The sequence below is a fragment of the Prionailurus bengalensis genome, chromosome B1 (genome assembly GCF_016509475.1).
Source record: "Prionailurus bengalensis isolate Pbe53 chromosome B1, Fcat_Pben_1.1_paternal_pri, whole genome shotgun sequence".
NCBI classification, from domain to species: domain Eukaryota; kingdom Metazoa; phylum Chordata; class Mammalia; order Carnivora; family Felidae; genus Prionailurus; species Prionailurus bengalensis.
In genome coordinates this window covers 172,243,076-172,258,211 of record NC_057344.1, presented here as the reverse complement: position 1 = coordinate 172,258,211, position 15,136 = coordinate 172,243,076, and the positions used below count along the sequence as shown (strand labels likewise).

General features: G+C 37.5%; 1 protein-coding gene across 2 annotated transcripts in view; it reads left to right on the top strand.

Annotated features, from left to right (window-relative positions):
• NSUN7 (NOP2/Sun RNA methyltransferase family member 7) overlaps positions 1 to 15,136 on the top strand; it is a 53,714-nt gene that overhangs the window by 13,565 nt on the left and 25,013 nt on the right. For both annotated transcript variants that reach the window (XM_043572798.1, XM_043572799.1), the window contains exons 5-7: positions 10,241 to 10,393; positions 11,387 to 11,570; positions 13,116 to 13,326. In XM_043572798.1, coding sequence (XP_043428733.1) covers positions 10,241 to 10,393; positions 11,387 to 11,570; positions 13,116 to 13,326 — 548 coding nt within the window. The remainder of the gene's footprint in view (positions 1 to 10,240; positions 10,394 to 11,386; positions 11,571 to 13,115; positions 13,327 to 15,136) is intronic.

Below are 15,136 nucleotides of genomic sequence, written 5' to 3'. Positions count from 1 at the left end.
ACATGTATAAAGATACCACCAGAGTGTTTTAATCAAGAGTCTCAGCTTTCAAGTAACAGAAGCCATCTTCAGTTAGTTTGAGCAAAAACGATAAAGATACTGGGATGTATCATATAAGTCAAAGACTCAGAAAGAGAATGAAATCAGGAATTGGAAAGATTAGGACTTTCTTTATCTCTGCTTTTTAATCTTTTTATTATTGTTACTTTTTTTTTTTAATTTTTTTTTCAACGTTTATTTATTTTTGGGACAGAGAGAGACAGAGCATGAACGGGGGAGGGGCAGAGAGAGAGGGAGACACAGAATCGGAAACAGGCTCCAGGCTCTGAGCCATCAGCCCAGAGCCTGACGCGGGGCTCGAACTCACGGACCGCGAGATCATGACCTGGCTGAAGTCGGACGCTTAACTGACTGCGCCACCCAGGCGCCCCTATTATTGTTACTTTTTAATTTACATCCAAGTTAGTTAGCATACAGTGCAACAATGATTTCAGGAGTAGATTCCTTGATGTCCCTTACCCCTTTAGCCCATCCCCCCTTCCACAACCCCTCCAGTAACCCTCTGTTTGTTCTCCATATTTAAGAGTCTCTTATGTTTTGTCCCCCTCCCTGTTTTTATATTATTTTTGTCTTCCTTCCTTTATGTTCATCTGTTTTGTTTCTTAAATTCCACATATGAGTGAAGTCACATGATATTTGTCTTTCTCTAATTTCGCTTAGCATAATACCCTCTAGTTCCATCCAGGTAGTTGCAAATGGAAAGATTTCATTCTTTTTGATTGCCGAGTAATACTCCATTGTGTGTGTGTGTGTGTGTGTGTGTGTGTATACAATATATATATATATACCACGTCTTCTTTATCCATTCATCCATCGATGGACATTTGGACTCTGTCCATACTTTGGCTATTGTTGATAGTGATGCTATAAACATGGGGGTGCATGTGTCCCTTTGAAACAGCATACTTGTATCTCTTGGATAAGTACCTAATAGTGCAATTGCTGGGTCGTCAGGTAGTTCTGTTTTTAGTTTTTTGAGGAACCTCCATACTGTTTTCCAGAGTGGCTGCACCAGTTTGTATTCCCACCAGCAGTGCAAAAGAGATCCTCTTTCTCCGCATCCTCGCCAACATTTGTCCTTGCCTGAGTTGTTAATGTTAGCCATTCTGACAGGGTGAGGTGGTGTCTCCTTGTGGTTTTGATTTGTATTTCCCTGATGATGAGTGATGTTGAGCATTTTTTCATGTGTCGGTTGGCCATCTGGATGTCTTCATTGGAGAAGTGTCTATTCATGTCTTTTGCTTATTTCTTCACTGGATTATTTGTTTTTTGGGTGTGGAGTTTGATAAGTTCTTTAAAGATTTTGGATACTAACCCTTTATCTGATACGTTATTTGCAAATATCTTCTCCCATTCTGTCGGTTGCCTTTTAGTTTTGCTGATTGTTTCCTTCTCTGTGCAGAAGTTTTTTATCTTGATGAGGTTCCAATAGTTCATTTTTGCTTTTGTTTCCCTTGCCTCTGGAGACATGTTGAGTAAGAAGTTGCTGCGGCCAAGGTCAAAGAGGTTTTTGCCTGCTTTCTCCTTGAGGATTTTGATGGTTTCCTGTCTTACCTTTAGGTCTTTCATCCATTTTGAGTTTATTTTTGTGTATGGTGTAAGAAAGTGGTCCAGGTTCATTTTTCTGCGTGTTGCTGTCCAGTTTTCCCAGCACCACTTGCTGAAGAGACTGTCTTCATTCCATTGGATATTCTTTCCTGTTTTGTCAAAGACTGGTTGGCCATACATTTGTGGGTCCATTTCTGGGTTTCTATTCTGTTCCGTTGATCTGAGTGTCTGTTTTTGTGCCAGTAGCAGACTGTCTTGATGAGTACAGCTTTGTAATACAGCTTGAAGTCCTTTTAATCTTTTTATCTCTGCTTCTCTCTTAGTATCTGCTTCATTCTCTTTTTCTCTTCCTATCTGCCTCTGTGCTTCTCTAGTCTACATGGAAAAAGCCCTACTCTTGCACCCCAGTTCCTGAGCTTACATGTTATAGCTGTCTTGTAGTATCTTCATGTAGACTAACTTATTTTATCATCTCCATACACCAATTCTAAATTCTAGCTCCCCCAGGAATTTGATTGGCTCCGTGTGGTTCAGGTGCCTTCCTTTGAGCCAATCCCCTGTAACCAATAGAGTGGGATTCTGAACTCAGACAGGACATTGACCTGTAGCTCATTGACCTGTAGATCTTCTGGGGTTTAGGGCTGGGTGCTGTTTTCCCCAGGGAAGTAGAATCATTGTCAGCTTAAAGTGTACCTTACTAAGTTTCTACTGAGGGGATAAAAACTAATTTTAGGAGGTGAGAGAGGAAGTAATTATTTAGCAAGAAACTGAATAAGAATGATTTCTTTCTTATGAAAATTCTGCTTGATCTTTGTTGTTATTGTCTCTACCAGAGATCCTTGTGATTTATATTCTATGTACCAACTTGTATCTTTTCCTTCATTTATTCATGGCTTTGGAGATATAATCCAAGATGACACGTATTATCATTTTTGACATATGCAAAGTCCTTATGAACTCCTTCCTTGTATAAAATCAATTATGTTTTTAATACTATGTGCACGGGTTAAATAAAAAGATACCACAACCTCTTCCTTTCTTATTTCCCATGCCCTCACACTAGCCCAAAAATCTTCCTGCCAAATAATTTGTTGGACTTTTGTGAGGCAGAATTGGAGAATGAGCAGTGAAAGACTAGAGAGGCAGCAGCAGGGGAAAGAGTTAGTAGTCTGTCCTCCCAAACCACCCAAAACTACTCATCCTGAAATCTTCCACATTACATTCAGGTGCCAACATCTGCCTAGACACATCCTTGATTCTTCTTTCCTCCCCATCTCTGTGCCCATACCATAGCTAATGCTGTAACTCCATTTGGAAAACATGCTTCATGATCTACTTCTTTCCTTTTCCACGACTACATTGCAATTTTCCAAGCCACCAGCTTACTACACTAGCTTCATCGTTGATTTCCCTGCCTATAACTCTTTCCTTCCCGCAATCTGTTCTCCATGGCAGGTAGAGTGATTTTTTTTTTTTAATTTTTTTTTTCAACGTTTTTATTTATTTTTGGGACAGAGAGAGACAGAGCATGAATGGGGGAGGGGCAGAGAGAGAGGGAGACACAGAATCCGAAACAGGCTCCAGGCTCTGAGCCATCAGCCCAGAACCTGACGCGGGGCTCGAACTCACGGACCGCGAGATCGTGACCTGGCTGAAGTCGGACGCTTAACCGACTGCGCCACCCAGGCGCCCCGAGTGATATTTTTTAAATATAAATTATTTGGTCATGAGAGAGTATCTTGGGTTAGATTACTGTAAACAACTAGAAAACTGGACAAAATATATGAGGCAAAGATTTTGGGCATTAGACAAGAAGCAGCACAGAAACTTGATCCCTGAGAAAATGAGACCAAATGAGGTAAGCATTAGAACAGTCCTGGCTTTATGCCTCAAGGTACTTTCCAACTGAAGTACAGGAAGGGGGATCCCAAGAGGAAAACGGTAGTCTCACTAGAATTTTGGAAGGTTGGATGATCATTTGTCTTTCCTTCTTTATTCTATTAAAGTGGTAAGGTAATTTATATTGAATGATTTATGAATGTTAAAACCAATCAGGCACTTAGGGGATAAATTACATTTGCTCAGATATATCCCTTTTCTTGTCTTCCCCAGTTCTTTCATTCCCAGTTTCTCATTTGCCAAAATACTCCCTGAATACTTGTTCATGGGCTTGTTTTTTTTTTTTAAATGTTTATTTATTTTTGAGACAGAGAGAGACAGAGCATGAACGGGGGAGGGTCAGAGAGAGAGGGAGACACAGAATCAGAAACAGGCTCCAGGCTCTGAGCTGTCAGCAGAGAGCCTGACGCGGGGCTCGAACTCACGGACCGTGAGATCATGACCTGAGCCGAAGTTGGACGCTTAACCGACTGAGCCACCCAGGTGCCCCATGGGCTTGTTTAAAAAAAAATTTTTTTTAAGTTTTTTAAAATTTATTTAAGCAATCTCTACACCCCATGTGGGACCCGAATTCACAACCCTGAGATCAAGAGTTGCATGCTCTTCTGACTGAGCCAGCCAGGCACCCCTGTTCACGGGTTTTTATATCTCATATTCTTTCCACACTTTCTTTGGAAATTCTTAGGCTATTTCACTTAATTAGTGAATATTCTGAAACAGTTATCAGTATGATGTCCGATTTTATATTCATAGGGGAAATTCAGGCAATTGAATTATTTTTGGCATTAAGAAAATATTCAATTAATATTTAAAGGGAAACATAAACACAATACACAAAAATAAATTTGGAATGGATTAAAGACTTGAATGTAAGAACAGAAACCATAAAACTCCTAGAATAAAACATAGGCGGTAAGCTCTTTGGCTTATCAGCAATATTTGTTTGGACCAGTCTCCTCAGGCAAGGGTAACAAAAACTAAAGCAAATAAACAAAAGCCAAAGTAAATAAAAGCTTTTGCACAGAGAAAGAAATCATCAATAAAAAGGCAAGCTACTAAATGGGAGAAGATATTTGCAAATCACACATCCAATAAGAGGTTAATGTCAAAAATATATAAAGAACTTACACAACTTAATATAAAAAAATACAACTGATTTAAAAAAGTGGAAAGGGCTTGAACAGACATTTTTCCGAAAGAAGGCAAACAGATGGCCAACAGGCACATGAAAAGATGTTCAACAGCCTACTCATCAGAGAAATGTAATTCAAAACCATCATGAGATGCCTGACACCTGTCAGATTGGGAATTATCAAAAAGACAAAAAAATAACAAGTGTTGGCAAGGATGCGGAGAAAAGGGAATCCTTATATGCTCTTGGTGGGAGTGTAAATTAGTGCAGCCACTATGTAAAACACTGTGAAGGGTCCTCAAAAAATAAAAATAGAACTACTCTATGATCCAGCAACTCCAATTCTGGATCTTTACCCAAAGAAAATGAAAACACCAATTCAAAGAGATGTGCTCCCTTGTATTCATGGCAGCATTATTTACAGTAGCCAAGATATGGAAGCAATAGATGAATGAAGATGTAAGATATATATATATATGTATCTTACACACACATATATAATGTGAGCTCAGCCATATATATGATTTATATATATATAAAAACTCAGCCATAAAAAAGAATGAAGTCTTGGGGCACCTGGGTGGCTCAGTTGAACCACCCAGTTGAATCAAGTCCAACTTGATTTTGACTCAGGTCATGATCCCAGGGTCATGGGATAGAGCCCCACGTAGGGCTCCACACTGAGCATGGAGCCTGCCTAAGATTCTCTTTTTCTCCCTCTGCCCCTCTCCCCTGCTTGTGTGCACTCTCTTTCTCAAATAAGTTAAAAAAAAGAATGAAGTATTGCCATTTGCAACTACATGAATGGACCTAGAGGGTATTATGCTAAGTGAAATAAATCAAAGACAAATACCATATGATTTCACTTATATGTGGAATCTAAAATTTAAAACAAGTGAACACACAAAAAACAAAAATAGACTTATAGATACAGAAAACAAAATATCGGTTACCAGAGGAGGGATTGGGGTGAGCAAAATGGGTGAAGGAGATTAAGAAATATAAACTTCCAGTTATAAAATAAATAAGTCATGGGGATATAATATATAGCATAGGGAATATAGTCAATAATATTCTAGTAACTTTGTTTGGTGACAGATAACTAGACTTAACATGGGGATCATTTCATAATGTCAAATGATATACACCTGAAACTAATAGGATATTGTATGTCAAGTATACATCAATTAAAAAATAATAAGTAAATAAATTGAAGGAAAATGGTGTATTAGGATTCTGTTCTGCCAACTGATGATAGTACCCCAACTCAAACAAGATTTGGCAAAAGAAAGAATTTATTATAAGGTATTTCATGAAGGATTGAACATTGAAATGGCAGAAAGGGCAGTGATGTGGCTATGCTTCTACTCAGTCCTGTGACTTAAATATCATCAGGATCCTCTTTGACTGTAGTCACTGCTCTGTGTGCTTTGGCTTCATTCTTTTCTCTTTCTTTGTTCCTGGATTGGGAAACTTGGCTGCTGACAACTCAGGAGCTTTACATCTTACAGCACCAAACACTAGAAAGACTGGCTTGATTCTCTCTTGCTACATCCAAAAATTGCTTGACCCTGCCTTGAGTCAAGTGCCCACCCTCTGCCAATCAGCTGTGGCCAAGGAGACTGAGTCACTTAGGGACACCTTCCAAGAAAATTGTATGACTAGAAGGAGGAAAGGAACATTTTCAGGAGAGGGGGATTTCTATTCCCGGAAGGAAAGCAGCAGCCCTTAGAGTGCAAACCAGTAGGTTTCTACTATAAAAGGAAACATTGATATGCTAAATGTGTCTGCTAAGGGCAAGAACTTCCCATTAACTAGGTATAATCATAGCCCCACCATGATCAGCTGCTAGTCAGAATAACATTCCCTGACTTAGGAAAAGCAACACAAAAACATATAGGAAATATGCCTTTTCTCACCTGTGTGGTTGTGACAGAGACATGATGTTCCTAAAATATAGGCTTTTCATTGTTATTTTATCCTTAGCAAATTGCATTTCTCCACTACATCATGAACCATCACTGACTTATTCAAAATAACCCACATGGTTTCTTACGAAAAATAAGAGAATAAAACCTATTTTAAGCAAGTGATTTGGATATTTTCTTTTGTATTTATGTATTATCTAAATATATTAGAACATATTTCTGTTTACCTTCTATCCATTTTTTCTCTTAATTATGTTTTTCCAGTGGTCTATAGGAATAAATATGAAAATGGTATACCCCCCTTTTTTTTCTGAAAAATACTGCAACTCCTTTATTATATTTAGAAATCCAATAAACCTCTAATTACATAAAATAATTAATGGAAACATTGGGAATAATTCTTTTTGCCATTATTATTAGATTTAAAGTTTTTTGGGACATACTGTATTAGGTATAATTTGATATTGTATATGTTTATTTCATTTGAGGCCTAGGATACTGTTACCTTCCTTTAGAAGCAGCATATACTTTTGCTACTGTAAGGCTGCAACTAGACCTGGGGCACTGACAAACCCAGGTGACTTAGTATTCTGGGGTTGAAATGATTGGAAGCTGGGCTTCATTCCTTGTGAAGGCCAGTTATTCCTTTTTACTTTATTCCTGGGGTTGTCTTTTGGTGACCCAGTTCAAAGCCTGAGGACATTATCAAAGCCCCCCTCCCATAAAGTTGGCATGCCTCAGATTTCCATTTTTGTTCCCTGCGGCCAATGAGTTGTCTTTAGCTCTGCATGTCTCTCAACTTCTCAGGCACGTATTTCAGAATTGGCAGATACTTTTTCATATATGATGCCTCTTCTACTTGGAACACTGGACAGCTTGTCTCACATACCCCCTCATCCCTTATTCCTGGCTAACTCCTACTTCTACCCTTATGGCTTAGCCTAAATGTGATTCCTGGGAAACTTTCCTTGACTCCCCTTGAGTCATCATTGTATCCTGCCTTCCTTTGTCATAAATACTTATGACATTGAAAATTAGTTGCTTTGTCTCCCCTTACCAGACTCTACATTTTGTGATATCAGGAACGGTGTCTTCCTTGCTTATCCCTATGTTTCTGGGACATAAAACGGTACCTGGAATATAGTAAGGAAGAAAATATTTGTTCATGAATTAATTGATATTTCTCTATTCTTAAATGGCCTTCCATTTTACTACAGAAAACATTCCCACTTCCCATGCATGGGTATATAAGATTTTTGGTGATTTGAGGCCTGGATCTCTCACCACCCCATATTCTACAAGTATGCTTTGCCGTTTAACATCTCTGTATCTTTATTGTACTCTGCCTTCTGTGTGTCTTTTCTCCTTTTGTGGTCTGGAAAACTCTTGTTCCTCCTTTAATAGTTCAAGTTTCTCCTTCTCTTAGAAGTCACTTTGGGCTGATTTTTGTTCTTTTTCGGATACATTCAATTTGTGCTTTATCTGGGTATCTTACAACATTCATCACGTTGTGCTCTAATCGTTTATACGTCTATTATACCACCAAATTATAAGTTACATAAGGGTGGAAGCCCAGTTTTGATCACACTTCTTAGTTAACAATATTAAAAGAATAGGCATATTAATTATTATCACTTCTTGAATAGCTTGACTTGGAAGTACATTTTCAAAAGTATCTTGGCTACAATTCTGTAAGTTAGATATTAGTTCCTAATTCCTAGTGCTTAGAAAAGCTAAATAACCTATCTAATGTCATGTAGCTAGTAATTGGTGGAACCAGAATTTGAATCCAGGTAGTCTGATTGCAGAGTCCAAACCATACTGTCTGGAGAGACAGAGGGAGAGAATGGCAGAGGGAGAGGAAGAAGGGATGTGGTGTGCTATTAAGAGGGGCAAAAATAGTTCCATGTGTGGCCAGATTTGTGGATGGGAGTGGTGGGAATGTGGAAACTGAGGACTGAAGAGTTGGTTCAGGTTAAATTATTAATATCCTAGTGTATCATGATAAAGAGTTTAGATTCCGTCCTGTAACTAATGAGTTCATTTTGGATGTAAGCTTAGAAATTACATAACTACAATTTAACATATAGAAAGACAGCGTTGGCTGTTTCCTGGCAAAGAGGTAATTAGGCAACCCTCTGTGATAACGTTCAAATTATAGCAGGAGGTGGACTTCTGGATCCAGAATGTTGAGAATGGTTTTTGCTTCCATTTTCATCATTGCAGTCCACCTACACCTGTGAAAGAAGTTTTTTAGTAACCAGAGGATGTTTCATTTATAAATGTAATACATGTCTGGTTATCTTAATAGCATTTGGATTTGGTCTTTATCCTCAATCTGATATTGTGTATTTATACAAAAATCTTTATAACTGTATATATACTTTAAATTATTTTTGTGTGATTAAATTATATTAAAATTCACAGTCTGAGCTCCATCAGTTCAGTTTCTGACTCTTGATTTCTGCTCAGGTCATGATCTCAGGGTCATAAGATTGGGCCCTGCATCAGTCTCCGCACTGGACATGGAGCCTTCTTAAGATTTTCGCGCTCTCTCTCTCCCTCCCTCCCTCCCTCTACCCCTCCCCTGCTTGTGTGCACACACACTCTCTCTCAAAAATAAACAAATAAACAAATAAAAAAAATAGGGACACCTGGGTGGCTCAGTTGGTTAAGCATCCACCTCTTGATTCTGGCTTGAGTCATGATCTCATGGTGCATAGATTGAGCCCTGTGTCTGGCTCTGCCCTGGTGGTGTGGAGCCTGCTTGGGATTCTTTCTCTCCCTCTCTCTCAGCCCCTCCTCTGTGCTCACCTATACACACACTCTCTCTCTCTCTCTCTCTCTCTCTCTCTCAAAATAAATAAATAAATAAACATTAAAAAAATAAAAATGGGTGCCTGGGTGGCTCAGACAGTTAAGTGTCTGACTTTGGCTCAGGTCATGATCTCACATTTTGTGAGTTTGAGCTGAGTTTGAGCCCCATATTGGGCTCTCTGCTGTCAGTGCAGAGCCTGCTTTGGATCCTCTCAGGGCACCTGGGTGGCTCCCTGGGTTAAGTGGCAGACTCTTAATTTCTTCTCAGATTCACGAGTTCAAGCCCCACATCGGGCTCTGCTCTGTTTTTTGTTCTGGGATCATCGGAACTGGGAAGGACATGATACAGATTCATGACAGTTCCTTAATCTTATTAAGAATACACTGAGTATCTGCCATGTGCCAGGCACTGTGCTGAGTACTTTACACACATGGTTGGTAATCACCACATTAAGGTAATGTGACCACGTTCTACAGATGAGAAAACAGGCTGAGAAAAGAGATTCATTAATAAACCTGAGGTCACACAGCTAGTAAGTGACAGAAACTGAATTTAACTTCAAATTTGTCTGACTAAATTCCACACCTCTTTCACTATATAAAATTTCTTTCAATCAACAATTGAGATAAATATTTGAGGAGATTCATATCTGTACAGAAGCAGCAAAAACTGAAAAAAGGAAGCAGGATTATTGGATTTCTAATTTTAAATATTATTTTATACTATGAAAATTTAAAGTAGAATTACAGAAATAGTTGTTAGAATTCTAAGTCTAATTTGTGAATTTTTCTAGTGGAAAATTGATAGTCTTGTCTTCAATGCAGTAGTCACCAAAAATGGATTTTCTGTCTCTAGTTTTAAGATAAAATTGGCTGCAGCATTGGCAAGATGTCGAATCAAACACGATGCCCTTTCAATTTACCACATTCTTCCAGAAACAGTTAGGAACCAGGAACTAAGGGCCTCCACTTTGCCACTTTATGCTTGGATAAATACTTGTAAAATCAGGTAAGAGTTTTAATCAAATCCTTTATTTTTATTTCAAGTTGCTAGCCTTTCTAAATAATGTGATAAGAAATACTACCTTTCTCCTCGGTGGACATGTCTAGGGGAGTGACTGGGAAATCATGATTTAGTTCAGGATCTTATCAACAAATTCCCTGAAAACTGGTACAGTGTCTCTGAAAAACAGTATGGAGGTTCCCCAAAAAGTTAAAAATAGAACTACTCTATGATCCAGCAATTATACTACTAGGTATTTACCCAAAGGATACAAAAATTGGATTTGAAGGGGTACATACACCCCGATGTTTATAGCAGCATTATCAATAATAGCCAAACTATGGACAGAGCCTAAATGCCCATCAATTGATGAATGGATACAGATACAATGGAATATAACTTTGCCATCAAAAAGAATGGGATCTTGCCATTTGCAATGACATGAATAGAGCTCGAGGGTATTGTGCTAAGCAAAATGTCAGAGAAAGACAAATACCATACAATTCACTCATATGGGGAATTTAAACAAACAAAAAGATGAACACATGGGAAGTGGGGAGAAAAAAAGAGGGAAACAAACCATAAGAGACTCTTAATGATAGAGAACAAACAGAGTTGATCGAGGGAGGTGCATGGGGGATGGGCTAGATGGGTGATGGGTATTAAGGAGGGCACTTGTTATGATGAGCACTGGGTGTTATATGTAAATTATGAATCACTGAATTCTACTCCTGAAACCAATATTGCACTGTATGTTAACTAACTAGAATTTAAATAAAAATTAAAAAAAAACCCCACCAAATTCCTAAATGGTAATTACATAAATATGTTAACTTTTCTGTCTTTAATTATCTTTAAACTTATTGTTGGCTAAAATTATAAGTTCCATTAAATGCAATAGATGCAGTGATACTTTTTTTTGGGGGGGGGGTAAAGATGGTAATGTTAAGTGCATTTTTAATATATTTTTAATTACAACCTAATATTGCATATTTACAGCCCTGAAGAAGTTTATTATAGTTTGAAGAAAAGAGGCTATAATAAAGTCAAATCTGTATTGCATATTGATGATAAAGTCTTTGCTGTGGACCAACATTGCTATGATGTCTTAATTTTTCCATCTCATCTTAAAAATAATCTTCTAAATATAGATCTTTTCAAAGATTATAAACTTATATTTCAGGTAAACATTTACTTTCATTGTGATTCTCAATAATCCTACTTATTCAAAGAATCTCTCTACTTAAAAATAAAACCTAACACGGGGCACCTGGGTGGCTCAGTGGGTTAAGTGTTGAACTCTTGATTTCGGCTCAGGTCATGATCTCTTGGTTTGTAAGATCAAGCACTATTGGGTTCTGTTTACAGAGCCTGCTTGGAAATCTCTCTCTCCCTCTCTTTTTGCCCCTCCCCCACTCTTTCTCTTTCTCTCTCAAAATAAACAAACAAAAAAAAAAAACACTTAAAAAAAACCCTAACAAACTGATTATATTTTTATAGATGATCAAAAAGGTTAATAAAGCCTAATTTTCAACCTTGAATAAAATTAATACCCCTACAATCAGTGTTCCTATTGTACTCTAGCATCTTTGTCCCATGTAAAGTTATGAAGAACATGTTCTCCTTCTCAGACTCTATAGACGGGGATAATTGTATTGCTGGCAGCTGAAAGGCTGTAGTTTTCTCTTCCAAGGGAGGATTAAAAAAAGTGCAATGAGGGGTACCTGGTGGCTCAGTCAGTTAAGTGTCCAACTCTTGGTTTTGGCTCAGATCATGATCTCACAGTTTTCTGAGGTCAAGCCCCTCATTGGGCTCTGTGCTGGCAGCTTGGAGCCTGCTTGGGATAATCTCTCTTTCCCTCTGCCCCACCTCCCAATTGCACTATCTCTGATTCTCTCTCAAAATAAATAAATAAAATAAAATAAAAAGTGCAATGATACCTTTTCTACCTTCCATTTCTGGGGAAGATGCTAGTACCATCCTGAATTTGAAAATGCAATATGTAATACCTTCCCATTATTTCCTTAATATGGGCTTAGAGCCTTGATTTGTAAGAGGTATATGATGACTATCAATGTAGGGAGAGAATATGAGGAATAATGTGGTTTCAACAGAATGAAAAACAATTAGATTCAATAGAATGAAAAATCCTCAGATTCCAATTTTTGCTTCAGATTTACCTTGTTCTTCTAAGTTTTATCCCTTGACAGCATCCATACTCTTGGGTAGAATGTCTTGGCCTTTATTCAGTAGTGATACCCTGCTGAGCACAGAGATCAACTACAAAAACTCATCTGTCTAGCCCCCTTTTATGAGCTTGTCAGCCATCTTGTAATATCTGTTAACTAGCAGCAATTTAAATGATAGTGTAATGGGGAAGAAAGAATGGAAGTAGCTGATGAGTTTTCATCAAGGGGTAAGAATGGGAGCTGTAGTAGGATATCACTAATCTATTAATTACATTTTGGGGATTTTGGCATTGTCTTAGTACTATATAAAAATTAAATGATAACTAGGCTAAACAAAGTTCATGTCTTTGGTTTTAAATCTGTTTATATCAGTTATTTTTGTTAACTTTGTATTCTAACATATATTAAGGTGTTTTAAACTCAAAAGGATTAGGTATGTCAACACTCCTACCAAGTACTTATTTTACCTAAGCAAAAAGAAATCAGTTCATGCCTCTTGTCAAACCCTTTCAAGTTCTAATCATATCGTTATCTTACAGGACAAATCTCGAAGTCTCGCTGTCCATTCTGTAAAGGCTTTATTAAATACGGATGATGATATCTTAATGGTCAATACAGGTTCATGGTACACAGTTGCCCATATGTCAATATTAACAAATAATAATACCTCAAAAATATTTGTGTGTGGAGTAAAATCTCAAGCTAAGGATCCTGACCTGAAGAACCTTTTTACAAAAATGGGATGTAAAAGTATGTATAAATATTTATTTGTTTGGTAATTAATGTTATATGAAATTTAGAAATGTCAAAAATATTTGAATTTGTTACCTTTTGTAACATAAAAACTCTTTATATACTATACTCTTAAAATCTTCACTAATTCATATTATACCAGGCTCTTCTCATTGTTTAATATTGGTTAAACAACTATAGTTGAAATGAATGAATATATTGGCACTTTGGTACGTTGCTTGGCATTAGCTACTGTATAATTTGAAGTTCAAACAATAGTTAAAGTAGGTGGTACAAATTATCATCCTTTAATATATAAGAGCACAGTCAACGAAGTGCTTGACAGTGTTAATATCTAGGATTAGAAGCTAAGTCCCTTAGGCTTCTTATTTTCAAAATCTTTTTCATTGGATCATGCTGTGACCAAAGATAACATTTTATTATAGGTTCAGTGAGGCTGAAAAACTAAGCAAAACTTTTGACAGATTCACATCAGATCAAGGTGATCTGGGATTGCTAGTGCCAGATGTAGCTGCCTACCAGAAGCAAAAGTTAATTTCCTCTGGAAGAAAATAACATCATCCTAGGTCTCATATTATCTCCTAATTGTTTTCAAATACAATGTCTGGCACTCATTAAAAAACAAACAAAAAAAAGACAAACAGGAAGAAAAGATATGACTGATATAAAGAGAAAAATACTACAATAGGAGCAAGCCCACAAATGGTCCAGATACTAGAGATATCAGATGTGGACTTTATTTAAATTTTTTTTTCCAATGTTTATTTATTTTTGGGACAGAGAGAGACAGAGCTTGAACGGGGGGAGGGGCAGAGAGAGAGAGACACAGAATCGGAAACAGGCTCCAGGCTCTGAGCCATCAGCCCAGAGCCCAACGCGGGGCTCGAACTCCCAGACCGCGAGATCGTGACCTGGCTGAAGTCGGACGCTTAACCGACTGCGCCACCCAGGCGCCCCAGATGTGGACTTTAAAATAACTATGATACATATGCTAAAGAGACTAAATGCCAAGTTTCAGAATTTCAGTAGACAACTGGAAACCGTAATTTTTTTTAAGTCAAAAGAAAATTCTAGAACTAGAAAATACAACATGTGAAATTAAGAAGTAAGTAGATTTAACAGTAGATTAGGCAGAGCTAAAGAAAGAATAAGCTAACTGACAAACCACAAAAATATCCAGACTGAAGCAAGGGGAAATAAAGGGTTAATAATATGGAAAAGATCATAAAACACACATGGGACCCAGTGATTCAGTGATCTTCCATATGCTGTGATGGGAACACAAAGAGGAGAAAATGAATTAAGAGATGATATTTGAAATTAAGGCTGGGAGTTTTTCTTTTTTTTTTTTCTTAATTAAAAAAAAATGTTTATTTATTTTTGAGAGAGAGAGGCAGAGTGCAAGCTCTGTGAGCACAGAGCCTGATGCACAGCTCAAACTCAGGAACCATGAGGTCATGACCTGAGCTGAAGTCGACACTTAACCACCCGAACCACCCAATGCCCCAAGGCTGGGAATTTTTCAAAATAGATGAAATGAAGCCACAGATTCAAGAAGCCCTATGAACTCCAGTAAGAATAAATATATAGAAAACATATTAGGTACATTGTGGCATAACTGCTGAAAACCAGAGACAAAGCAGCCCAGGTGGTAATATATATTACCTTTAATGGAAAAGCAATAAAACTAAAAACTTAACTTTTTAACAGAAATAACTGAAACCAGAAAACTATTAATGTATTCATAGTGCAGAAAGAAGCTACCAGTTAGATTTCTAAAGTCAGCAGAAAGTCAGTGGTATATGTT